Source organism: Bombus vosnesenskii, unplaced genomic scaffold (genome assembly GCF_011952255.1).
Source record: "Bombus vosnesenskii isolate JDL3184/JDL3185 unplaced genomic scaffold, Bvos_JDL3184-5_v1.1 scf7180000013431, whole genome shotgun sequence".
Taxonomy (NCBI): Eukaryota; Metazoa; Arthropoda; class Insecta; order Hymenoptera; family Apidae; genus Bombus; species Bombus vosnesenskii.
In genome coordinates this window covers 402,751-430,000 of record NW_022883046.1, presented here as the reverse complement: position 1 = coordinate 430,000, position 27,250 = coordinate 402,751, and the positions used below count along the sequence as shown (strand labels likewise).

At 48.2% G+C, this 27,250-nt stretch overlaps 1 protein-coding gene across 7 annotated transcripts in view; it reads right to left on the bottom strand.

The window, feature by feature from the left end:
* The window catches only part of LOC117238066 (protein turtle-like), a 166,078-nt gene that overhangs the window by 12,836 nt on the left and 125,992 nt on the right, over window positions 1-27,250 (bottom strand). For 6 of the 7 annotated variants that reach the window (XM_033502633.1, XM_033502638.1, XM_033502634.1 and 3 more), the window contains 11 exons: window positions 25,717-25,850; window positions 13,137-13,368; window positions 10,566-10,889; window positions 6,657-6,944; window positions 6,172-6,581; window positions 5,595-5,866; window positions 5,144-5,316; window positions 3,452-3,532; window positions 1,466-1,651; window positions 1,133-1,360; window positions 794-887 (listed from right to left, as the gene is read on the bottom strand). In XM_033502633.1, the coding sequence (XP_033358524.1) occupies window positions 794-887; window positions 1,133-1,360; window positions 1,466-1,651; window positions 3,452-3,532; window positions 5,144-5,316; window positions 5,595-5,866; window positions 6,172-6,581; window positions 6,657-6,944; window positions 10,566-10,889; window positions 13,137-13,368; window positions 25,717-25,850 (2,422 nt within the window). The remainder of the gene's footprint in view (window positions 1-793; window positions 888-1,132; window positions 1,361-1,465; window positions 1,652-3,451; window positions 3,533-5,143; window positions 5,317-5,594; window positions 5,867-6,171; window positions 6,582-6,656; window positions 6,945-10,565; window positions 10,890-13,136; window positions 13,369-25,716; window positions 25,851-27,250) is intronic. The other variant, XM_033502639.1, reaches the window with a different exon arrangement.

Below are 27,250 nucleotides of genomic sequence, written 5' to 3'. Positions count from 1 at the left end.
ATCGAGACGGCGAAAGGAGAGAACGAGTAGATTCTCTCCTACGTCTCTCTCCCGACTTACAAGTTACTCAGAGATATGTTATTAAAGAGAGTCTCGTTCGTGCAATAATGCTTACTTGCCTTTCACACGTCACTCGTGTATCATAAAAGATGGTCATCGAAACTCTATCGTTTGAATTTTAAACGCAAACAAGATTGTCACACGAACGACACGTCTATCATGTAAATATATATATATATATATATATATATTTTTTTTTTGATATATATATATATGTTTGTGTGTATATATGTATATATATACATGTAAATATATATACATATATATACACATATATGTTTATCCGTGATAATAAAAATGTATATGCATAATATCAGGTATATATAGCTCGAATATTTTGTTTGCTATTAATTACTCGTGAGAGGTTTCTTAAATGCTTGCGGTGCTTCGGTCGCCTAATGCTCGTAAGAAGGGGTGGAGTGGACTTAATTGCTAGCTCTGGCTAAACCTAAGTGATGGATGTATATATCTCTTCAAGGTCGTAGCTGCACCGGCTTCACGGTCCTCCCTTTGTTCGGGCAGGGCGTACCTTTCGTTTTCACAATTATCCAAGCGTTCTGTTGATCGCGGAACGACGCTGAAACGAACCGTACACTCGAGTGCAGATACGATCTCTTCAGTCTACGTCCTCGATTCGTAATTAATCTTCGGGGGATCCCCCATCGGGGGATCGAAAATTTAGATAAAGTCGGAACCTGTGGGGAAGACAGAACTTTCGGAGACAGACACTCACTTTTTCAAAGGCACTGTTCCCTGGGGCCCTTGCCCTGCGCCGTTCCTGGCGTCGGTAACCCGGCAGGCCACCATACTATACGCTGAAAGCAGTTCTACAATGTTACAAGATTATGTTAAATGAGTAAGTGTTCAGGGTTCACAGGTGCTTGCCCAGCCCTGCGTTACCAGGCCGTTCTCGTCTCCTTTTCGAGTTAAAGGGAAAACCACGAATCCCAAGCGAATGTCAAAGAATAAATTGCTAGAAAGGAGACGAGACGACCTCGAGCCCAGGTGCAGGTAAGACTCGAAGGAATAAGTCAAATGACCGATTAACTCGCTCTTCGCGACCCAGCCCTACCTTTCTCCTGTTTTCGTCTTTTCCGTTTATTGCAAATCTTCACCGCGCATATGCTGAGGATGATCGCAACGATGAAGAAAAGTATACCGCCAACGACGCCCGCGGTGATCGCCTTGTGCTTCACTCGAGCTGGCACCGGGAATTTCACCTGCTCGCTGGCGCCGTAATTGGTCGCCGAGTTGGCGAACACTTGGAAATAATAGGTTCTACCACCGACCAGATTCTTCACTGTACTCGCAGTCAGAATCGTCGTGATACAAGAAAACATAAAAAAAAAAGCTTCGTTTAACCATCGTTGTTGTTTATTTGAGACAAAGTGAAAGAAGAACGTACCCAAATAGCTGGTTTCTTCGGGTCGTATCTGTCCCTTGTTGAGCGTTTTCCAGGGTCCGTCCGTCTTATACTTGATGGTGTAGTATTGAATGAGATGATTACGTTCCACAGGGGCTTCCCAGGATATCAGGAAACCGTTACTGACCTCCGTCACCGTGAGATTTTTGGGAGGACCTGGCTTTGGTCCTGACGATTTATATGGAATTAGTAGGGACGACAAAGAAACATTTTACATAAAGAATAAAGTGGGATATGTCCGGTGTTATACTCGACGACCATACTGTATGCGTAATTCCCTTCTCAAGGATTTCCATCGGGCGTTTATTCGCATTCCAGCGCGTAACTCTATGGTTACAGGGGAAACAGCGACGGAATTGGGATTACAGCCGCTAATAAGGCTAACGAATGAATGCCGGAAGTAATTAGGTCGTAACATTATATACATATGTAAGTAGTGACGAAAGCAGATGAGCTCACGCGTCTCCGATTCCTTCGAGACGATTCATCAACATCGTCTATCCCGCGGCATCGTAATGCATTAACGTTACCGTTTGTCAAGATTTATTTGTCGTCGTCACGGTGTTTAGTCGAGAGGAATTTAAAAAAAGACAAGCAAAAAAACAAGTAAACTTGATAAAAGGAGAGACTAATAAAAAAAACACGCGCGCGTACGTAGTTCTGCGTTGCCGATGAAATTCCCTGGCAATATTCGTAATTATTTGCATCCGTTAAACAGTATCACGGCACAATGCGATAAATTTTCACGATGGAAAAATATACGTGACTGAAGCGGCCGATATTTCTGCGATCGTTTCTGCGGTATTTACAATGTACCTATTTGTTAACTTCATTTCCGCGGTCGTGCACGCTGCGCCGAATAAATTGTCGACCACACAGCCGGCAACGTGTGCATTAGGAAATGTGCAAACGGAAAACAGACGCACACAAGGACACGTGCCCGCACCTCCCACACCTTGCTTCACCCCCTTTAACCGTGCAGGCACAAAAATATAAATGGGTTCTCGATGGAGGCGCCGCGCTGTGGCGTCCGGGAATACCGTGAATAACTGGAACGCGGTTATTGTATTCGCGAAAAGCTTTTTACCAATGTAACGGCCACGAGTGGCTGCAATTAATTCGCGCCGGTCGAATGAAAATTTCTCCCCGCAAAGGCGACCCTTGCGTTTTTGTTCGACCGTACTCGTTTCGATCGTCGCACCGTGCGCGCTCGATGCGACCGAGTTCCACTCGAAACCAAACTCTCCGCTTCTCGATACCAGCCGCCAACCCTTCACCCCTCCTTTCCCTTTCCTTTAGTACGTCCGTTTCTATTGAATTCGAGCACATTATCTCGTCGAATAATTTGGGGGAAAAAGTTCGTTTGTCGGATAGCGAGCGAAGCACGCGAAACAACGACGAGAATCGAGTCTCCGTCGACTGAAAGACGAAAAAATTCAGTGGGCCGAAACAGGTCCGTGTTTCGCTCCGAAAATAAACGTAATTCCGGCCGCGAGACGAAATCAGACCGGACGACGAAAACGACCCAACAAAAAGCTAACAAACAGGCAGAACAATCGAAACGAGAACCAACTTGGTGGTCGACCGCGTGTCCCCTGTTAACGAGATTACGCGTTTCTCGACGCTTTCGGTTTTTATTGACATTTTACGTTGCTCGCGCGCTGTCGGCAAAATTTACGCCAAGCCTGTACAGCATCGTGAATGACAATTGATTTCGATGCAAAGGCTCCGCTTTCCCTTCTTCTCGTGTTTATTGTCCCCTTCTGATCACGTTACGGTATTTAGACGTTTGGATACGGGGCAAGGATAAACGAGGAGAGATAGTCGATAGAAAACACAACTGGGAAAAGGCTAAAATAAATTTCATATTGAGCGCGACTGAAAGTGTTTATAAACCAATTACAACACGAACAAAACTGTACGAATACACGCGGTAGAGTAAATAAATTAAAGAAAAGAAATTGATACCTTTCGGGCGCATGATTGGCGGGAACACTGGGTTGCCGGTAGAATCGGTCGGTAATATGAGAGTATTATGATCTAAGATGTCTGAAACGAGAGCAAAGAAAACGGCAATCGTGAGAAATCAGGTGGGAGTCGAAAGACAAGTGGATCCGGTGGTCCGGGGTGACTGGTCGTGCCTTAATAATAGGTCGCAGAGAACAGGATCGGTGCGGAGGAGATCCTCGCGAATCCGATCCACCGGAATTCTCGTTAAGCTGGCTGTAATCGTGTTACTCGAGGCGGGCTAACGAGTTTCGAGACCGTTGATGCGTAGACAGCGACGAATGGGGAATGGAAAGGGGCAAAAATTGAAGCGCGGGGAAAGAAAGATGCGGGTGAAGGGAAAGGGAAAGAGAAAGGAAAAGAGAAAGGGAAAGGGAAAGGGACAGGGACAGAGAAAGGGAAAGGGAAAGGGAAAGGGAAAGGTACGTTGGACGTACCTGGGGTTCTCGTGGCACCACTGTACGAGAGAAAATTCGGATGGTTGTTCGTGGCTCGTTCCCGGTTATTAGCGGAAATTTCTGATTCCGACACGTTATTAATATGGTAATGCAGGAAAAATGGACGAATCGGGTCACGTTCTACGATCTCACGGGATTACGAATTGCATACGGATGTATGAAACAAAAATTTACTAGATATGGAAGTTAATGAATGTGAATGCGTATATGTGTGTGTATGGTAGAAGCGAATGCACGAAACGAAGCAAGTAGAAGATCGGCGGCGTCGCCCTTGTCTTTGCAACGACAACCGGATAAAAATCTGCACAAGCTCGTGTAGGAAAAATCAAGGTACGGTATGTACAAATGGGAGGCAATGACCCGACAGATTCGAGGGAAGGAAATAAAAGAGGAAACAGAATGAACGGCTCGATGGGTTTTCCGATACGATAAGTCGCGACGGAAGTCTTCGTTCCCTTCCTCTTTGCCTCTTCTTTTAGGTGAGGTGAGTTTTAACGTTAACTTTGAAATTCTCGCGCAGAATCGTTATTTCCAGCAACGAAGCTTCATAAACATCGGTCACGGAGAAGAGAGGGAAGCTTTCTTCCGCGCAAGGCATCTTTACGAAATCGTTCAACCGAGATTCTTTGTTAGCTCGTTTCGAAGCTCGTCCGTTTTCAGAGAGAACGAGCGAGCGAGCGAGTGAGCGAGAAGGAGCAGGAGAAAGCCCAGAATCGGACGGTTTTATGGTCGATCGCGTTCAAATACAAAATCGTCCCTTTGATTTCGGGGCTACAGCTTTCGCGATAGCGTCGAGTTGTTTCGGTGCTTGCCGCAGCCTCTACTCACGGAAACGACTTTTCCAACACCGATTACTAGTTGTACGAACAGCTACGATTGAAACGACGATCTTACCGCTTTCGTCCGTAGGTGGAGCATGACCGGCGCTCGATGATGGAGTCGCTGAGTGCGTCAGTGCCACGTCTTCGAGAGTGAAGCGATTGAAAAAAGAAGGAAAAGAAGAATTGCATAGGATGCGATTTGTTAGTCGTGTTAACATGGACAAAGACCGTTAATTGCAGCGATAGCGATATTCGTTCGAAAGTCGACTGTCGCGAAACAGAGAGTTCCGGATTGTAACGAACGATTATCGCGAGAAATCATACGGCACCTTGTATCACCGATCCGATTATACCAAAAGTTCAAAGATCGTTACCAAGTGTCCTGATGGTAATGAGTTTGCTCAGCATCCCATCGCCTAGAGCGTTCTTCCCAATCACTTGGAATTCGTACAGCGTACCTGGCGTTAGGCTGTTGATCGTTACCGTCGTGCTTCCAGACGGAGTTACTGGAATTGTTTTCCATTCCGACGTACCAGATTCTCTGTACCTGCGTTAAACGGAAACCAAAGCTTCCTATAAACTCAGTCCCAAACGTACATACTTAGTTCCACATTCGAAACAACGTACTCGTTTACGAGTTTGCTCTCGGAATGCCATTCTAACCGATATTACCGGCGCCACGTACCATGGTCACATTACGTTCCAGGTGAACATACTCGGAAATACTATTCCAAAACCGTTTGTACTTAGAAGCTACTTGAAACGCTATCAACAGTTTCCGGTCGACACGAGAATTCGAGTAAACAGCCGGAGTATCAAACTCACCAGATAGTATAATCCTGTTTGTAATCAGGTCCTCCAGAGTATCCCGGCAGCCAAGTCAACGAGACCGCGAACTCGGTCGCAGTCCCGGATACGTTGTACGGTGCGTGGGGTTGCGTGCCTTCAACGATCAACTGCGTGGAGGCTGATATGGTTGCCACCTCGTTCGACGCGACGCATTGGTAGAAGCCAAAGTCCGCGCGTCGAAGGCTCTCGATTGTTAAATTGCCACCGACGATTTTGGCCCGGTTGCGTTGAATAGATGCGCCATCCCTCTGCGCAATGAAAATCACGATGCAACTCGAGCCGAGCGTTAAACGACCAACGAGTTGGAGATGCCGCGAAATTGAAACGTGGTATCGATATCTCGACAACTCGTTGACCGATCAGACTTTTATTCCGCCGCGCGAGCGGGGTACTACATCAATGACAAACCAAAACGCTGCCGAAAAATCTAGGATATACAAGGATTCCCAGTATCCGGTTAATATTCGCCGATTATGTTTCCGCTCGAGCGAATGGAACCTGCGCGACTTTATTCTACAATACTTCGAGTACTCTTTTTGTATGCGATGCATACCCTGTGCCACTGTATCGTGGGCTTCTGCGTGCCCTCGGCTTCCTGAGCGTCGCAGTGCATCTCCACCGTTTCGCCGACCTTCTTCTGATAGATGGGTTCTGGTTCGAGAGTGAAGACGGGTGGATTTCGCACGAGGACCTCCATCGGCCCAGAACTTCCCTGTGTGCCCTGCGCATTGTAAGGCGTACAGGTGTATCGACCTTGATGATTCTCATTGACTCGTGTAAAGAGCAGGGAGCCATTGTTCATTACGACGATATCCTTCGTTTGATAAGGCTCGAGCAATCGTTTGTCCTTTGTCCACGTGACGTACTGAAGGGTAGGATTGGCTTTTATGTAACATTGGACCACACCAGCCAGTCGAAACGGCAGGTATTGCACCGTGGGTGTGAACGTGACCTTCGCTGGATCTGAAACGCCGTGTATTTAGCTGTAAAAGTCTTTCGATAACAATTTTCGTTCGCGAAACATCGCCGATAACTCACATTCTACGTTGAGGTAAGCGCTGGCGCTTTGCGGGTCGCCGATGCCGTTTGTCACCTCGCACAGATACTGACCAGAGTCGTCGGCGCTAACGGGATTGATCACGAGACTACCGTCCGGTTTGATCGATACTCTGGTGTCCAACGCCGAGAGTTCCGTTACCGGAGCTCCCTCGCGGAACCAACGTACAGTAACGTTGCCGGGCAGAGCTTTTGCCTCGCAGGAAAACTGAACTTTTTCGCCCTCCAGCTTGGTCTGGTTCGTTGGTGGCACGGTGATCACCGCTCCGCCTGCAAATCGCAAAGAATAACGTTAGAATGAATTCGCAATCGACGCAAATCGATGTGAAACGAGGCTTAGTCTACGCGATCGAAAAAAAGCCAGCGGATTGATAGCGCTCGTCAGAGACGATACCGATTTCTGGCACGCTAGCAGCTTGTCAACGTCAGTCTGTCTGACTGATGCCGGAAATGCGGCGGCCAACCAATATCCTGACCGAAACGACGAGCCCGTCGCAGGAGCTTTTAACTTGGCCTGGCGCGGAAGCGTATCACGAAACGAGATTTCATCGTTCGGTTGCTCGTGTCAATTGAGACCGCGCGAAAACCAGTTCACTAGACGACGTCGATAAGTAAACAAATGGAAAGAGCGATAGATATTCTCCATTTAGCGAGCCCGATGAATAGACGGCTCTATAATGGACGGGATTGTTATTTTAGAAACGTCGTTTCGCGCCACAGGAAGAACTACGCCCCGAAACTGCGGATCGATTCGAACGAGAGACTCGTTCCGACCGGTGAAACGATCAACAAAGTTTTCGTTCCGCGGAATTCTCTTGCGTATTTAGAGCGGACGAGCTCGAATCGGTGACGAGTTCCGAACGGAAGTTACGCGGAGAAAAAGAAAAACAGAAAGAAAAGGGGCCCGCGTTTGAGCCAATACGCCGCGCCGCTTCAAAACTGACTGCCTTCTCTTTGGACGACTTTTCGCTTTGAGTCTTGGCAAAAAGACTGAACGGGACGCATTATATTTTCCTTGATATCCAAAAGATCGTCTCCTACGAGCATGCACGTAGAATTTTAAAACTTGCGAGACTTTCGAGACAGAGGAACGCATTCTCGGTCGCGCGGCTGAATATTTCCACGCATAATGGGAAGAAATCGATCCTGCGTGACAAAAGTCCTTCCAACTTTTCTTGGTATTCACTGGTACTTTCTGGAATCCGATCTATCTTCACTGGGCGGGAATTAAGCTGGCTGCCATTCTGGCTGCCATTCGTTCGTAGGAACAACCACTTTCTCAAAGGAAGGAGTCGCGCGCTACGAGTTCCCGAATAGATTTCCGCTGTTTCCGTTTCCACCCTCTGCATCGGCGAAACGCGCCAAGTTCATTGACGAAAATTAATCGTTATTCGATCGGAATCCGCTAATCGCGGGGTTCGTCGACCGCTGTGCCCCGAAACAATGAAACGGTCGAATCAACGCGGGGTACGTAGGAAACCGCAAGCGCGAGCATAAAACGGTAGCGGAGCATGCCGCGGATTCCGCTATGTTGAAAACACACCAAGTTAACTTGGCGGACAAAGCGACGGAGGATCCTTACAAACGGGACGATGAAATTCAACGATGGAGTTCAGACGCGTGCGCCTCGCGGATGACAACGCGATGAATTTAGAAGCAGCCGCTCGATAAATATTCACAAGTCGGATTTAAAACTTTTCGCCCGCGAGAGCAATGAATCTGAGAATAGAGCGCATCACCGACGCTCGCTCGGAAACTTGAAAGCAATCGATACGTCGGTTTAACACGAACAAAGCCTCCCAATCTTCGCTTTTATTACGAGCCGAGATTACAAAAGGCAGATGTCGCGACAGCGTTCGTGTTTTCGGCGATTCCAAGGGGGAAAAGAGTCGCTCGTCCGAGGGACACGATCCACGACCGAGAAGAAACGTCTCCGCGATAGAGATGAATTTCGGAGTAGGAAGCTCGGTAAATATTCAAAGAGCAGATTCAAAAGTTTCACGCTACCGCGGCACCGGGCGGAGCAAGTTGGGTTGAGCTCGGCAGCTCGAGGATCCTCCGCATTAATGGCGCAGTCTATTGGCGGTGTTTTATACGAGGAAGATGAGAGTCGTCTACTTTGCACTCACGGCTCACGGCCGCTCGTTCGTGACCGCGCGCCCAGATTCCAGCGAGGTTTATTAATGTGAAACTTTTGGTGGGCTTTTGCCGAGTCCTCCGAGTCTGCGTTCGCGACTGACACGGGTTTTTTACATATCCGTGTCGAATTAAGAGAGACTATCGAAAAATTTCGTCGAATGCATAAAAGTTGGCATTCGTCGAAATGATGACGCGAATTCGGTATGGCAAACCGATTACCTTCCTCTAAAATAGAGCGGAGAAGGGTAGTACCGACGTGGCGCGTCGATCATGAAAATCGTCGGTCCATGTATTAAATCGGCCGGTCGTTAACTGGAGGAAAACCACGGAGGGAAAAGACGTCGGCGCGATGATGAAGACGAATGTTCCCGCGGCCTCGTAACGAAGCTTACAAATCTGCGGCACCGGTGGCAAACGAGGCCAGGGGCTGAGGGGAGAAAAAGAGACGGTACGCGGAGTGCTCGAGACAAATCGCCTTTTAACTCGGGCCGCTGCGAAGAACATCCTAATTGGCTTTGACTACCACAACCGCACCGTCCGGAACCGACCTCCTAACGCGAATTTTATCGCGCGCACTCAGCGATCGATATCGCATCGACGCATCGGTTTACGATCTGCCTGGAAACGTAATGGATGCACCGGTCTGTCAGATATTTCCAATGCTGCTGGCTGTGGAATGTCCGCACCGACCAATCGTTATTATCCTTCCCGTGGGTTCCATCGAAAGCGCCTTTCAAACTCGGCGAGAGATAAGAGCAGTGCGTTTCTTTTCTCCTCGTTGCAATAATACTTAGGCGATAGCTAGAATTCCAGTTAATTAAAATATCCGTGCCGAAGGGAGCGTAGAAAGTTGAAACGGCTCGTTCGGTCAATTTTACGAGCATTCCGAAGAGATTCGGGAATTAAAAACGACGTAAAAGTTACGTCGTTACCCAGAACGGCCAACCGATCCCATCGGGGACGATTCCCCCGAACGAGACTTTAAGAACTTCCATAAAATCGCGAAAAAAAAACGCGACCGATATCCGTCGGAACTTGGTCTTACGAGTCCGAACGGTACGGATGGATCTTTCCATCGATCAACAGACATCGATCGCGCGCCTCCTCCGCGCGAATCCAGCGACAAGAACCGAACTGGTTGCATCGAGGCATTTTCTGACGACGCGGTTATCGGAATTTCATTATCGGTGCTCGATCGATTACCGTCTACCGAAAATACCCCGATAACTTCTAATAACAAGCCGCTCCGATAATTATCGTACCGATCCGACGTATATTAATTATTGGCACGTGCTAAATTCTTCCCCGCCCCTCATACCGGGGTTATAAAGTTCGCTGAATTTACCGTAAAACCGCAAGACAATTCGTTGCCTGCGGATAGCAAGAAGAGGAAATCTTGATAGGATCGCTAATGAATAACGAAGGATTCCCTTTTTGGGAAGTTTGACGAATGACCAAACTTTGCGACGCTGCGAAGATCAGAGCTTACTCGCAAAGGAAAATGGTGCACGCGGTTATTGCTGGGAAGTAGCGCGTTTAGATTAATACATTTCTAAAACTTAGCATCGATTTACGAGAATTTTTATGGCAATGGCGCGTCACACCTTGTAGAAACGACGCCGAACGAAAGGCGTCGACCTTTGCTGCTGTGTCTGATGATATCGGAGTGTCTGACGAGGAAGTAACCGCTGACGTAGGAATATACACGTGTTCCGCTACACACACTCGTACTAGATCTGTTGTTTTACTCACCAGCGATTATAACGCGGGCTGTGTGACTGATTTGACCCTCCCCATTTCGCGCGATGCACGTGTAATCCCCGATGTCCTCGTTCTTGATCGTCGAGATTCTGAGCTCAGTGCCGTCGTTGAATATTCCGATGGTGGTCGACGGCTCGACTGGGTTCGCGTCCTTGTACCAGAGAATCTCCGGTGTCGGCGTACCCTCCGCTTGGCAGTTCAATATTATCGCGTCGCCCACGTTCACGTAGATCATCTCCTCTGGCGTGATGCTAAATTTTGGTGGCGCTACGAAAACGAACCAATCGTTTTTATCCTCCCGTGATACTCTTGGAACTGTAAGCAGATCGCGAGCGGAAAAGGTCGAACATGACTGTTCGCGGTATCGAAAGTAGATCGGACCAGAATATGGTCAGACTAGCGGGCCGGCTGATTGCGATTCGTTTTTATCGATCGTCGAGTCGAAAGATGGAAACGCTAAAATAGAGTAACACCGAGGGGGTCGTCGAACGTGTTAGAATTGTTGGGAAGAAATCGCGACAACTACCACGCGATGGTGCATTACTCGAAGGAAACGGCATTAAGGGAACAATCAAACCCTCGAATCGCGCGGACGTTTAGAAAACGCTTCCGCGCCGCACTTCCAACGTTTTTATCTTCGATGAGTTTCCATCCAGGGGGAATCATGACGGCCCTTCAACAACTTCGACGACCGCCGTAGCACAAAGGAACGTCCATTTTCGCCGCGTAAAGCGCGCTCTTCCTCGTGTATTTGATAGAACGGAAACGGTCGGGGCTGGGCAAGGACGAAAGAGGAAAGAGAGCAAGCAATCGGTTACCGAGAGAATTCGTCAAGATAGATGACAGGAACATTTATTGGAATATAGTCGAAGCGTCAAACAACTCTCTCCCCCCCCTCTCTCTCTCTCTTTTTCTCGTTCTTCTTGATCGTTTTAATAAGTTTGATCATACTTTGTCGTAAATTGCGATCCAATCGTCTTCGGTACGATCGTCTCCGTTCTATTGTTTGTTCTCGGCATCGTTAAATGAGCGATACCTGGCCATAGAATCGTACGCACGTTGATCGTATTCGGAAAGATATATCGCGACAAATACCATAAGCAGAAAAACGGAAATGGAAGATATGAACAAGGCCGAAAGCGAGAACGCTGGGAGGAAGAAAGGAGAAACAGTTTACGAGTGTGACGCGAGTAAACGACCGGCCAGAGACAATTTCAAAAGTACAAAGAGAGATTCTGAGCGCTTTCGCTGGCCGAGTGGTTCTCCTCTTTTTGATGCCGCTGGCAAATCCTTAGTTGTCGCAATCGCTGACGTTGTCGACATCTTCCTCGCAGTTGTCGTTGCTGTTGTTGACGACGACGATGACGCGGTCGAGTGTGGCCGTGGGCTCGACGTATATGCAGAAACCGAGAGGCGAAACAGCGAAGAGAAGCTCGTTGGAGGAAACGGCGCAGCAGCGATGAGAACATAGACGTGGAGGTGTGACGATACAGATAGAGAAAAGAAAGAGAGTAGTACGTATCGTTTCTTAAAACATCTAAATACTTTCCTTCCTCGCGGCCGTTCGTCATAGTTTATGGGCAAACAAAACGCGGCAATAGATTTTTCTTTCTCTTGGCTAGCATTTTTCCTCTTTTTTCGTTCCCATCGCCTGGTTCGATGACTCCATCGCGACGTCGTCGTCGACACACTGAGGTAACGCGTAAAACTTTATCGCGTCGCTCGACGAAAGAATTGAATTGAATTCCCAAGAAACGACGATGCTCTCTCTCCCTTTTTTCTCCATCCTTCTTATTCCCCCTGTTTCGTTTCTCTTATCAGCGACTCTCTCTCTCTCTCTCTTTCTCTCTCTCTCTCCCGCATGCGCATCTTCGTTTTATTCGCGACAGGGGGAGATCAGAATCGACAGCGTTCGTCATTCGAAGATATAAAAGTTCGCGGATCGTTGGAAACCGGGCCAGGAATAAGATTCGTCCCTGGACTCGTTCAACTTTTCCTTCGTTAGACACTTTCTCTGACAAAAACACGGTACTCATCGCGGTCATAGAATCTTGTTAAGCACGAGATAATATTAATGAGACTGCTTCGAGGTAAAATCGATGCAAAACTTGGCCAACTCGGATCCGACGCGAATGTAATTTTCGACTTAAATTGCATTCGCGACAGCTCGTGCGAGACACGAACTTCTATTATCGCAGTTAAGTCCTTTTTAATCGATATTGTAACGTCGCGTAATCGCGTTTTTTGACCCAGTAACTTTTCTTAAGTAGAATTTCCTGGCCGATCAACTACGGTCAAGCGTAAAACGTGAACGCCAGCTTTTGAGATACAGTAGACCGCCCAGATACTCCGACGTCAGCTGACAGATGGGGAATCGCGCGATTAGGTTGATCGTTCGCGTGGAATCTTCGGAATCGATACATCGAACAGCGATGCTGAGTTCGCCGATATCCAAGCACGTTATCGAATAGTAGGTGTAATGTACCGGCTTTCGACGAGACGATCGGTTAACGAAGAAAAGCGATAGCGTAACATGATCGTTCTCAAATGAAAAGTACTCACCGTGGACATCCAGGTGGAACCAGGTACCGTTCTTGTGACTGTTAGGCGACCTGTTGAGGAAGACGACCTTGCACTCGTACCATCCTTGATCGCTCTCGCGGATGTCAGTCAAGTTGAGGCTCGCCACGCCATACGGTGAATTCGGCGAAACTCTCGAGACTCGACCTTCGTAACCTTCGCCACTGTGGGTCGGATACGACTCGTACCATATGTATATTGGTATCTCCTGCCCCTTGCACCAACACCAACACGCAACATAAACGAAGGATCGCCATGAACACGTACATACTGGTGCGAGACTCGCTTCGGTATATGCTGGACGCTTCGTTTTCGATTTCGCGAAGCTCGTCGTCCCTGCCATTTCGTGTTGGGTATCGACGTTCTTCGGTTCATCGACAGTTCCACGAACATGATTGGCGAATAAATCAGTAGAAAGCATAGTAGAAAATGGAACCCGCGAGACGCATAAGCGACGCGTTATTATTAAAAAAAGGCGAAAAATTCGAATCTGCTCGCACCAGCTGCCGGCTAATGAAATGACAAATGACGAAAGACAGAGGATGCAGCGTGTGTGAAGAGCGGAAACGATCTACGGCCGCGATTGGTCGCCGAGTCGCCGAGTCGGCGAGCTCTCTCCGCGCGAACGACTGAACGTAACGAGCATGGCCTCTTCCTTCCCTCTAATTCAACGCACCGGAAGATCCTCTTAAATTTTCATGCTCGTTACGTTCGCCCGGCCGAGGACGGCACGACAACTGTCATTTTCCATGCAAGCCTCTATGGCAAACAAAGGAATTCGTTGTGCGCCAATGAAAAAGTAATCCACAAGGCATAGACTGTGCGTGGATAGAGAGAAGGCGCTGCTGGAAAATGACTGGTGACACGAAACTTTTATGGGATCCGTGGGATACGTGCCATGCAAAGTCGAGATACCCGTCGATCCTAGATTATTCCTCGAGGATCGCATGTTTTTAAAACGATAGATCGCGAGCCAACTGTCGTTTTCGATCGGTCACCGAATGACTTCGCTATCGAGGATCGGCGGTTTGTCTCGATCTATAGTAAAGTACAGTCTGACACACAAAAAGGGAGGCATGCGACTAAACGGATCTATATATCGGTGAAGAACCGGTAAAGAACGATCGGTCTCGATCAATTCCGTGTTTCTCGTGGAAACGAGAAAAATATAATCAGCTGATATTTCAACCGGTCAGTTACGTGGCCATTCATTAAAATTGCGGTCTGCGAAGCCAGATGATGCCAGAGAATCGTGGTGAAGCGCGTGTATTAAAACGAGCAGCGGCATTGTGCGTACTAACGTGTTAACTGCTACCTGTGCAACGACTTACGCACCGTTTCGTTGCTAATAATTAAATTACACGTTGTAGAACGTATTTGCATTTTCGAAGCACGATCAAAGGCCGACGCGGCGGACCACTGAATCAGCGGCACTCGGTAAACGCTTCCTCGTTCGATCGTTCTCGTTTCGAAAGACTGCCGCGTGCTGTTACTGCTCGTCTATTGGTTGCTCGATCGAGCCGATATCGATACTTATCGGAATCGAGCGACGAGGAAGGAGTCGAGAGACAGAAATCGGTCGCTGAAACGGTGGACTACTCGTGTCTGGCACGGAACTAGGCTATTCTACTGCCGCGCGTTTAGCACTGCGCGATTCTCGGAAAAAAAGGGAACAGAGAAAATAAGGTGGAAGAGAGGAAACGAAGAAGAAAAAGAGGAAGACGAAGACGAAGAATAAAAAACGTGACAAATGTGGAGTGACGATCGTATGTTGGCCATTGACTGCCCCAGTTGATGGTTTCTATTTCGAGCTGGCCTACTTGCGACGGTGAACGACGTCGCGTCGTAGTCGTCGTGCTTGGAAGCTCAAACCACAGTGATTTCAATATTATTCTCCTTCGAGCCACGGAACTCGTTCGATATTGCGATTTCGTGGTAAGTTGTCGCGTTTGCTTCGCCGTTCTATACGTATAGTCTTGAACAAACGATGAACGAATGCGTTGCCATGTCCCAAAATTTCGAACGAGAAAAACAATTGGTTCTTTTTCCAGGCTAAAAACTCTCTTGTTCCGATTCGCTTCGCCCCGTGTCCCGAACGCGAAACAAATTTAACGCCATCGAGTTCCTCGTATATCTGCTCATGTGCATGCTGTTCGTGCACCTAGTCGCAAGCAACGATTTCATTTTCTTTGTGAATCGGATAGACCGATGAATAAACGTAGAGATAGACCTAGATTTGGATTTAACCGAAAAACTGAAAGAGGGCAGAAAAGATGCCAAGAGAAGTGCGCGTAACCGAAATAAATTACGGATCTAAATGGCATACAGAGGAGTGGGCCAAACTACCTACTTTTTCGACGTTTTCTAACGGCGCTTGTTTGTTTTTTTTTTTCTTTATTTACGAGGCATAAGAAAAAGGCCGGGAAAGAAGCATTCGCGAGGAAAAGCACGTTCCCTAGATGGAAGGTACGATTTCGTCAGTAGTTACGAGACGGAGCGGAATAAGTCGTGGCGTTTTGCACGAACACTCCGCGATTACAGCTACGCGCTCCGCTCATGTAGGTCAGGTGTCTTTCTTTTATTTTCCCAGTTTGGCTTCTCTCATCTCGTATCGTTCGAGACGCCTATCAGCGGTCGCGAATATCTGCGAGATTAATCTCGGTGCTGTTCGCTATTTCGTTACAAGTGCATCGTATATTTTCGAAGTAAGCGGTCTAAAGTTTGGTAACACGTTCCTCTTGCCCCAACAATCCACGAACCATTTACCTACAAACTACTTTAGAAATTCCAGAAATCATCCTCTTTTCGGAAAGTCACCGAGGAACGATCTAATTTCTAACTGATTTCTTCTTAAAATATGAATCACGATAATCACTGCTTGTCTTTTAAGGAAAAATCTTCGAGTTTTTGCACCCATTATTATTCTTTCCACCAGAGATAGAGAGCGAGCCGAACATCTGCATTTGCACGCGGTGCGTATTCCGGTGATTTTGATAACTCATTGTCAGACGTACCACAACTATTTCCTCTCACCATGACTGTGTCTGTTTCGCGAATTCTGATATTTATGAAGCTTGTCGGTTTCTCCGGAGATTGAGCTAAATCCCTCGCCAACCGAACTAGTGAAATGTTAACGAGGCGTGTGAGAGTTCCAGAACGGAATCCTTCCGTTCAACGTTTGTTCGCGGACCTGCCAACGAACTTGGCGCAAATTTAAACGTAAATTGTTCACGCGGGGATGGACCGGTTTGTTAATATCGGGCGGCCAATTTGCAAAAGCAACTTCGTCACCGCGAAAGAACGGTCTGGCACGTCCGCAATTCACGGTGTTCCCAACTTTCGACCGGCTCGCAATTTGCTTCAACGCTTTGTTTCGACGCTCTGGCGTTCGAAACTTTCTTCTTAAACGTTGGAACGTCTTACGCTCGAAATGGAAATGGCGTGTGAAAGCGTGAGTTCTTTGAGAAAACCTCGGTCGTGATCGTTATAGTTTTTGCGCGAGAAAATGAGAAAAAAGGATAACTAAACGCTTTCGTCGTTGCATCGCGAAACTCTTCTTTGACAGGATGCACCCAGTGCTTCGTGATATTGATATAATTTTGATCTTGATTACTCTCGATGATCTTTCAGCGATCTTGACCGTCAATGACACAACCCCAATGACTCCTCGCCATTTTCAAAGCTGTCTACGCTTCTATGCTATGACCTCGATGATTCGTCTTTCATAGAATGTGCACTAGAAACACAAATGCTTTTTCCTCGCTGAAGAAATAGACAAAGTAATTGGCAGGTAACCTTGGAACACTTTTCTTTTACTCATTTGAACACATTTTCGTGGCTAAGTCGACGACCGGCTCGAAAGTTTTGTCAAAGAATAACTTTCTCCTATCGGGAATCTTTGTGTTTTAAAACGTCTGCGCCAAGTTCCGTTTAATGAAAAGCTCGTGGCTATAATTCGAAAAGTTGCGAGGCTACCTTTGTCTCGTTGGTTCAGGAGAAAACATCGACGCTGGTGGTCATGAAAAGTTCCATTTTCTGTCCGGTATCGTTTATGAATCCTGGTATCGTTCCTGGGACTCGTTTTAGTTCGCGAGAAGTGCTCTACGATCCAATGAAACGCAGGAATTTCAAATTTCCAAACTTGTTAGGTTCACCCGCAAACTTGGTCGATGCTCCTCCACGGAAAACTTATTGCGGAGATATCGTGTTCACAGAGGACAATTCACTCCAACACTCCGGCTGAACTAATACGACGAGAGAAGTATCTCGAATGCGGTACAAGTCGAATCGGTGTAATCAAACGACGACGCCCCTGTAGTCGAGTTTCCTCCTCGATTTCATTACTGCTTGTGTTCGACACGGCTTTCCTAATCGCGAACCAAATTCAAACTCCGATGCATTCTATCGGTACTATGTTCTCCGTTCGAGAATGATCTCGCGCGGTTAGCTTGCGTCGAAGTCGAAGAAATTACTGATACGCCGCGAAAATAAATAGCGACGCTTTCGTCAGCGTATTGATTAATTCTACGGCCTCTACAAACGTAGTCGTCTTTGACAAATCTTGATATGTATTTTATATATTATTACATATATATATATATTTATTTATTTATTTATTTAAAGAGAGAAAGGAGAATCTGCCCGATTTGGCTAACTTCTTCCCATGACAAGAAGTCGCAGTTTAGAAGGATAAACTATTCATTACATATTTGAGTCGAAACACGACCCACGGCATTTCTGTGTCCGCCTCGGAAGCGAGAAAATTATCTTGACAGAATGAACAGTGTGAACGCGTTTGGCGAGTATTTGCGTTCAGCCGACGGATTCCTTTCTGGCATTTATGTTAAGCGAGAATACTGCTATGAACGCGAGCACCCGTCGAGAGCGCTCTCGCATTCCGGCTGTGTATCCAGAAATGCGACCTCGCGCGATTCCGTTCCCGCTGCCTTTTTAGAGCGATAATAAGGTTTCGTTGGATGTCGCGTACGCCGTCCTGGATTGTTTAATTCGACGTCGAAAGCCGTACCGCGAGCGAGCTTCGTTTACGAGCAAGTGGCTCTTGGGTCGGCTGCGTTTCTAGAAAATAAATTAAGAGGAATATACCACGAGTAGGTACTGATTTCTTCGAGTATGTTGCTTTGTTTGTCGCATATTCGTTCCGCCATAGCTGTTGAAAATCGACTTTTCAGGCGTGTCGGTATCTTGCTGTTCCATGACGAAGGAGAAAAGTTTACCCCCGATCGCCATATACATCGAACAGGTTACGTCAAAGTCACTTCTGGACTAGGTTTCGCTAATTATCTCGTTAGGCGGTTCATGTCGACGGTGGCATTAATAACAACAATGCCAGAAAAAGGAAGACGAAGCCACCAATTAGCGAAAATAACGAGGCGCTGAGCCCCGAACCTGTGACGAATGAGGAAGACAGAAATATACGACAGGTAGAAGGATGGCGCAGCCTGGAATTTGCACGTGGAATCAAGCGTCCAAGAGGGGGGTAACCCTGACACAGTTAAGTAGTTCAACCTGGCCTCCGTGCGCTCTGCATTATGCATACAGACCTCCTAACCTCGTACGGTAACACACCACTGCACTGCTTGGGACAACGATTTCGGGTCAGGTGAGCACCCTATACGACGCCGTTTCGTTTCGTTCTCGTATACATGAGGGGGCTTCTCCGGCAGGAAGAAAATGATCCCAAGAATACGGAAGTCGTTCGAGGATCGGTCGCATGAAAACGATAACGATCGAACGCTGTTGGCCGGAAATAAGGGAACGCGGCATACGGCACGATGATATCGAGTTGCACGGATATCCGGGTAGAAAGGTAGTTGCACGAATGGAGAAGAGGACCACATCGTCCTGCAATCCTACACGCGTGGAAGATAGGAAAGAGATGAGGAATGACTCGGGATAGCAGTGTCGGGCGTCAAGCGCAACCCCCGCTCAACGCAAGAACCGGCCCTGGGTTGGTTTATGTAATGTAAAGCTGGCCACGCGGGGGTGGTTTATGTAATGTAAAGCTGGCCACGCGGAGGTGGTCTACGCTGTCCTATTTTTAAACCAACTACGGGTTAACCGGCTAACGTTCAATCGATAACGCGGGAGCAGCGTTTCTCAAACCGCCGCATCGACCACTGCAAACTTCCCAGAAGCTCCGTAGAGGACACGCGGCAAAAATTTATCTTTCACCCATGCTGATCGATTTTTACTCGAACGGCGGCGGCTATCGCGAGTTACACGCTTTCGTCGTTGGTCGTTAAACGGCAAAATTACGAACTCGTCGAGATTTGCTACACCGTGTCGATAGCGCTGCGAGCGACGAACATTTCCTCGCGAATTCGTCGGATTACGAAGAAAATTTAAATCGCACAGTGACGAACTATACGCGAGCCACTCTCCCAGGCGTTAGATTACTTTCGACAACTTTCCGACAAAGCCTTTACGGTATCGTCTTATCGCGGACTCATCGTTCTTTCATCGAATGAAAATTAATTCCACCTTAAACTCCCATAACAAGATTTTCACCTTATATCAGCCAAAAGACTCGTTCGGGCTTCGACCAAATTTACATTTCGTGTAAGCGGACCGTTCATACCAGAGCTAATTTGCATACTAACGAGCACACCCTTCTTTTCCCAGATCGGAAGTTGCGGTTTGAAAAGGCGTTCCGAAACGCGTTTCCTTGCCCGAAATTTTCTTCGTTAATTGCAAATTATCCGAGACTCGTGACGGCCGCATAGCGCTGCGGTATATTCGGAGCGTAAAATTGCTTCTTCACCGTACAAATTGTAATCGCGAGGCCAATACACCGCGGCTTTCTCTTGTTTCCTTTTCCGTTCTCTGGTAATATGGTTTTTAAATGCAACGGTGGGTCTCGCAGAATATCGCGTGGCCTCGCGAAATAAAACTGGCTTCTTCTGCCGCCACTCACGACGGGCATCTTCCAAGAAAACCTAATTACTAACTCGCGCTCGAAACAACGAGTCCTACTCGCCTAGAAATAGTCGGAGCCAGCAGTGGGATTTGAATTTTCTTCTTGTTTACGCTGCCGGGCAGATAATTAACCTGGCGGTATAGTGGAAGGGAGAAGGGGGGGGGGGGATGTGACGAAGTCGGAGGTCCCGAGTTTTTATTTCGTCGCGAACAGGCAGGACCAGGAACGTTGTCGAGCGGGAGGAGAAAAATATTCGGTCGGACCTTGGTTGGGAAACCTGCCAGGTTGTGGGCAAGTTTCGCAAACTTCGGAGTGGGTGTTCCTCGAGAGACTGTCGGAGAAGCAAGGGCCAGGAGTCAGGTTTCCTGTGGGAGTGAATGTCTTCCCGAGTGGAAATGTCGGAGAAATTGAATTGCAAGGAGACTCTATTCCTCTTTTTCTTGCCGGGACGCATACACGTATACGTTCCCCTTACCCGCGTTACCCTGGTTTCCCGTTTTTCTTTTCAGACCTCCTTCCCTTCTTTTTCCTCTCCTTCCTTTCTTTGCCCATTCGCGTAGTTCACTCCTGCCTCCATTTGTTTCATTAGATTACGCTACACCCCACGTCGCTTCGAGTCGCGGCTGAAACGTCCACCCTCCTCTCTACCGTCCGTCAACTGGCCTGCACGTCTCTGGTCACCCTCCGATTCGCTCTCCGTCTCGTCTCTAGATCTCTGTTGGGAATAGAGAAGTGCCGCAAACAGCAAGAGAAAGCTCGCCTGGTTACCATCGCTCCGCTGCACCCGTCCCTTTAGCATTAACACGTTTCTTCGCAAGCGTTTATTTTTTAGCAACTGCCGTGACGCGCGCCAAAAGTCTCCCTTCTACTTTTCCGACAGTTCCTCCTCGAGTCTCACGTTTTTTCCATCGTTGGTGTACCGCGATTCTACATCCCGCCGTCGTGCGGTCGATGATATGTTATAATACAACATGTTAACGCGATTTCGTAGCTTGAAGGGCATCCGAAGCGAGCGTAAAGACTATTTCACGGCACTCGAGTATTTCGTTCGATTGACGTTTTACAAGAGCGCTCGAAATGAAAGCCAGAACTTCGACTTGACGCGTCCGAGAGGTCTTGGAAGACTATCTAGAAACAGTCTCGATGGGAGGCCGAGTGTCTGCCTGCTCGTTGTATTCTATTAGACGGAATGAGAATATCGTTTAGATAAACGCGATGCAATTGAACGGCACATTGCCACGGCTTCTCGTTATTTGGCATCGATCCAGGATATTCGATAATTGTTCCCGTGTCTGGACTTACGCTCGCCCACACCATCTTGCCTCACCAGACGCTTAGAAACAGGGGGAAAAAGGGAAATGCACGTAGAGGAACACGGCGCTCTCGTATAAAAGCCTGATGCGGGTTTCCTCTTCTATCCGCTTACGTAGAACCCGGCAAAGCCGACAAAGTGCAAATAAAACGCGCTTCCATGTTCCGTCTCTGCTGGTACATGCATGGTTCGTGGTTGCAAACAAAGAAAGAATAAACCGGAATACTGAAACGAGCCGCATCAGGGCTGCATCCGAGTTTCGAAGCTCAAAATCATTTTTCCGTGGATACGATTCGCGGATGCCGGTCCAAACGATCGACTCTCCAATTATCTCGGTGTATCTCCTTTTTGTTTGGAAATAAGCATCCCTGTCAACGATAGGATCCAACGTTCTGGCTCTGACAAAGTTCAATGCGCTTCCGTGCGCGTGTCGTTCGTTTTCCGCGGCGATTGGAAAAGCGCACGCATCGAATGACAAGAGACGAGGCTAGACGTATGAGTGGGGCGGAAAGTGTAGAGGAAGCGCGTGAAAAGCGATCGCTGAGGCCGCCGCACGGGCGGGAAAAAAGTCGGACGGGAAGAGAAATTAGTTGTCAGTCGCAGTGGCACTAGGTGAATCGAGGGGCAAGGCAGAAGCGGATACGGTAAAGTCCCCGCCACCCCGTCACCCTCCGCGTGATTTATGCACGCATAAAAAAGAAAACGGGCTGCTCCTCTTCCACCTCTTCCCACTGGGGTAGTAGAATCGCCTGGAAATGGAAATGGAAATAGCCATGGTGCATCGTTCCGACGCTCGACATCTCCAGCTCGCTTTCAAATCCGTTTTGCGGCAAAAAAGTCCTCGCCAAGACTCGACTCTACCACCTTGATTCTCGTTTATTCTGACCTACACCTGCCTCGTAATTAAGTCAGCGACTTGACTGCGAATCGGCCAACTTCTCGGGACTCTTCGTCCGTCGTCTATCTTTCGTTCAAATCGAATATGACGTATTTATATCATCCTGCTCGTTAAATCGATGAACGAAGGGCGGATTGTCGCCGGCAAACGTCTCTATCGAGTAAAGGGTAGTTTATTAGGAGGGTCACGGAGGAAAACAGGCAGTTCGATGATAAGCAGAGAACGACGTCATTGTGACTAGGATCAACTTATATCGATTCAATCCCAGAGCGGAACTGCGACCACATGGCAAGTCCGTATGCGCTTAGTTGCCGATAGTCGATTGTCGGAAGAAAAGGCCGCCGCGGCGCGAAATAGCGCGACATAGCACGATACAGTGGGGCGCGACGCGCGGAAACGGATGCGATTGTCATTGCGGCAATCATCGTATTGTCACGCGGAATCGATCGTTCGATTAATTAATTGCACGACGATGGACACGCAGGTTTGTCGAGTCAATATTGAATTCACGATTAATGCGTTTCAGTCGACCAGTGGAGCCGGTAATCGTCCCGAAATCCGGTGTCACTCGGCGGTGAACGCGCGACTCACTCGCTTCGCGTTTTGTTTACCGACAAAAACTTTCCACCAGTCGATTACCGCGTCTCCGGGTAATCCAAGACCCAGCTTTTGTTTCGTCTAAACGTTGACGCGAGCGAACGCGATCACAGGGGAACAAAGTCTGTTGGGTTTTTAAGTCGAGAAATTATCCAGGTTCGTTTGTTTCCCGTATTTCATGGCCGTGGGAGAGGATTAAAGAGCAACGACACAAAGGGAGGCAACGCGACATACGTCCGCACGTGACTCTGGGATTAGTCCCGCGGAAACTACGGCATGCAGGGTGCGACTGGTTCGTAAAGACGAGATAATGCATCGCAGGCACAGCTACAATCTTTTAATGCTACACCGACGATACAAGGCCATTCGTCTTGTGGCATGTTAAATACGAGGTCATGCTCGCGTACGGGCCTCGGCCTGCCCGACAGAAATCGCCGGCTTTCCCGAGGGAACGGAGACTCTCCCTTCACTTTTCCCTCGCTTTTCACACCGATTAGAAAAAATCGACGTGTCCAACGAGCGCCAGCGAATCCCTGCGAGCCGATCGAGCGCGTTCCCCGTTCATGCAAAAGCACCAGATGTTAGAGAGACAGAGACGTGATTTTCTGATTTCCCGCCTCCGACAGGAAGTGAAAGCGCATTACCCCGTATTATTGTCTGCCGATTGACAAGCTCGACGGGGCTCGTAAAAGATTCGACGTCCTCGTAAAACATTCAACGTCATTTCAATGTTACATACCAGAGATCGCTGTCGCACAGTTTCCAAACGCGTGATTCGAAGGACGTCGAGCGAACCAAACGGAAGGAAACGAGCAATGAATACGATGCAAGTTTCAAGCTCGTCAATCGAGGGGACCGTAATGCGGAAACGCTGTTTCGAGCTAGACTTTGATAGACAGTCAGAAACGTGACTCACAGATTGGACAGATTATCGTAGCAGTCCAAAGAGGAAGGCAAAAGATTCATAGATGGCTTATGATCGAGCCGTTGGACAGGTGGTAGGATCACAAGATATCGGGGATAGGGCGAACGCGAGACGAGGAACGAGACTTTCTCTTTCCCTCTCAAAACGGTGCAACGAACTCTCCATGATAAAAGGGGAGTCGCGCAACGGCGTGGCGCGGCGCCGCGGCGGCTCGGCCGCGAAAACGGGCGACGCTACGTCGATCGTTGTGATGACGCGCGACTTAATAAAAAATTAATTGGTCGCCGCTCGTCTGGTCGACGAGTCGGTGTTCACATTGGAAACTAGCGCCAACTATATCGATCGACGGCGGCAGATCGGGAGGGAAAACCGTCAATTTAGAATCCGCGATAATTAACCGACCACGATGCTGCGGATGAAACCAACTCGCTGTTCGACGGTGGTGACATGCAAACAAAGGAGACGCAAAGTGTCGCGCGTTCTTTTCAGGACCGCTACGCGACGCGATGCCGCGACGCCAAGCGAACGTCATGGTCGCGTTACGATGATTCGCGTGAGATGCGTGTGAATGAAAGAGAGACGGTTGTAGAGATTTGCGCGAATGATTCCAACTATAGTCGGCTACTGGGTCGTTGCCTGAGAGAACGTGTGATCGGATGACTGTGTTGTTGATCGACGTAGAAAACGTGCTCTGCCCTCTCCAGTCCGGATCAGATACATACGTATATACCAAGTAATACAGTATCGTGGCAACAAAATATACAATAACGATATATCGATAATACGTAACGTTAGTTTAAACTACACGAACGGAAAGCCAATGGCGTATTCCGCTCCAGCTGGGAACGAGAGGCGTGTCCCGTTCGCCGCCGATTCCAACCAAAACGAAAAAACGTAAGCACGTAAGCCAACAAATCATCGAATAAACAATTCAAAGTATCGTCGACAATCATCGCAATATGCTTTAAGAAACGTAATGTGTGCTCACGGGGCCCCGCTTCCTGTTACCGATCCTGTCTCTGGTATCGCTGCATTTTTCACCGAGCTTTCCGCAATAAACTGCTGCGATGCCGCCCACGCGAACGCATAAAACCCCCAAAGTAACGGGTCGCTTTAACGATCGAATATCGCCTAGCATGGTCGTTTCGATCCTCTACCGACCTCCATAAATTGCTCGCGCGGATTTCAGAATCGAACGATGCGGGTCGCGCGCACCTGGATACCTTCGTTGCTTATCGCGTCCGAGGGAAAGCTGCGCTTTCCAAATGGTACACAAAACGGTATCGTAGCGAACGGTATTGGCTCGTGCCGCGTCTACGATACGATACGACCGTGTTTATTTCCGCTGCACACCGATACCAACGTGTCGCACTCGTCCATTTGGATTTGTGGGCACAAAAACAAACGCGAAAAATCCGCGAATCGGTTTCCAACGCGAAAAAGAATCGGAAAGTATGTTGCTTGGTACCGAGTTCAGGTGTCGAAAAAATTGAAACGGTTCGCGGAGAGGTGATCATGAAGAGATATACAACGATATACGGAACGGCCGGTGACCGCATCTGTCGCTTGCAAAGAAAGCGATAAAAAAAGATTCGGTCGCGTAGCTTGCTCGAGAGCGCTATTCATCCGTGCATCCGTGTATCATGCTCCAATTCCTAATTACACAACGTTCGACCAGCGAATTAAGAAGAAATCCGTGATTCGGTGATCCAATCGAGTCGCGACGATTTTATCGAATTTTCAGCCCGGTACGCGATCAGAAAGTTTGTCGAAAGACGGCGCAGTGATACGATCGCCGATACCAGAACGCAGGTTGCTGGTAAGGTGTCGAGCGGGGCCCACGTACTTTAACTCACGGATATAGAGAGCAGAGGTTGTCGTCCGATATCGTACCGTATCGCCTACCTTCTTCTCCCATTGGAGAACGTAGGGCACTGGGTGCTCACCGGGGAACTCTACGTGACAGTTGAAGACAACGCTCTCCCCCAGGATTGCCGTAATGTGCACCGCGTCCTGGTGGCAGAGACCTGAAACACAACATTTCAAACATCTTTACTCGCCGCTCCCTCGAATCGCCGCCAACTTTCTCCACAAAGAAACTCGTCCGAGCGCCGTCGCGTACTCGTCACATTCCGCCGTGGTATTTCTGCGAAAACTTGCCAACTCCGTCGCGTCTCTACGACGACCGATAGATGTTTCGCAAGTCTGCCGGCTGACTTTCTCGCCCCCTTAACTTTTCCGCCGAGTTACAGGTCGCGCAGTCGACCAACTTCGTGATTTACCGAGGCAACTTCCGCGTTCGTATTTTCGCGACCCTTCCTTCCTTTTAAGTCTCCTTGCTATTATGCGAGCAAAAGCGTAACCATACGTTCCAAAGAAACAATTGAACGAACGAGCAAACGCGTCGCGGTTTCCGCTCGGCAGAAATGGATTCTCGCAACGACGACGTCACGCGAGAGTCAGCTAACTTTAAGGACTCTTCGGAAATTTGCGTGAAAGAGTTCAGAGATGGTTACGAAAAATTGGTATCGAACAGTCACGACAGTGACACAGTTCCATTTGAACAACGGATCCGACTTTACTACGAATTCTGTTTGAATCATACCGCGTACGAATGCGATCCGTATGTCGCATCTGCAGATATGCGTCACAAGGCTCTCTGCAATATTTTTTCCGCGGTTACTAAGTAAACGAACGCTCGAGAGGTTTCGTGTAGTAGTGCTGTGCGATCCACGTACGAATCACTGTAATTATTCCTCTCGTACCTCGTTAACGAAGCGTCTAAGAATCCTACATCAGCCAAACGTTGATACATTTTTACTGAAATCTGCTGATATTCCAATCGGGAAGAACAAAGACAGATGCTACCAGCACCCTTCTCCCTCTTTCTTCCTGGAACCTATAACCCTCCCGTTCTCTCTCGTTTTTCCTTCGAAATACACAAATTCCTAGCGCTCTGAGAAATATAAGCGACTTGGCGTACGTCTCTCGGACCGTAAAAAAAAATCGAGCTTGGAGTTTACTCGAAGCTCGAAAGAGTGCTGACCGCGATAAGCAGAAACGGCGATGCCATTAGCATAGCTAATAACGGCTTGTCAAAGTTATTGATATCGTACGAAACAAGCGAAACGTTCACCTCGTATCTGGCTCGGGACAATCCTCTTATATCAAGTGCCGTACTCATTGCGCATAATAATACGAACCGAGGAACGCCCAACAAACATTTGTGTCCCATTACTGTGATTACCAAGTTCCAGCTGGGAGTGGCCCGCTCTCCGAAGCAACTGTTTTTATTGTCGGCAATCGTTCAATTTTCCACCGTACACATACGTAGTACACCTTTTTTGCAAAAACAGTTTGACTTGTCCCGCGGTGGAGACGCGATGCTAACGCCTTTCCGCGGCTCACGACGAAACGGAAACGAAGC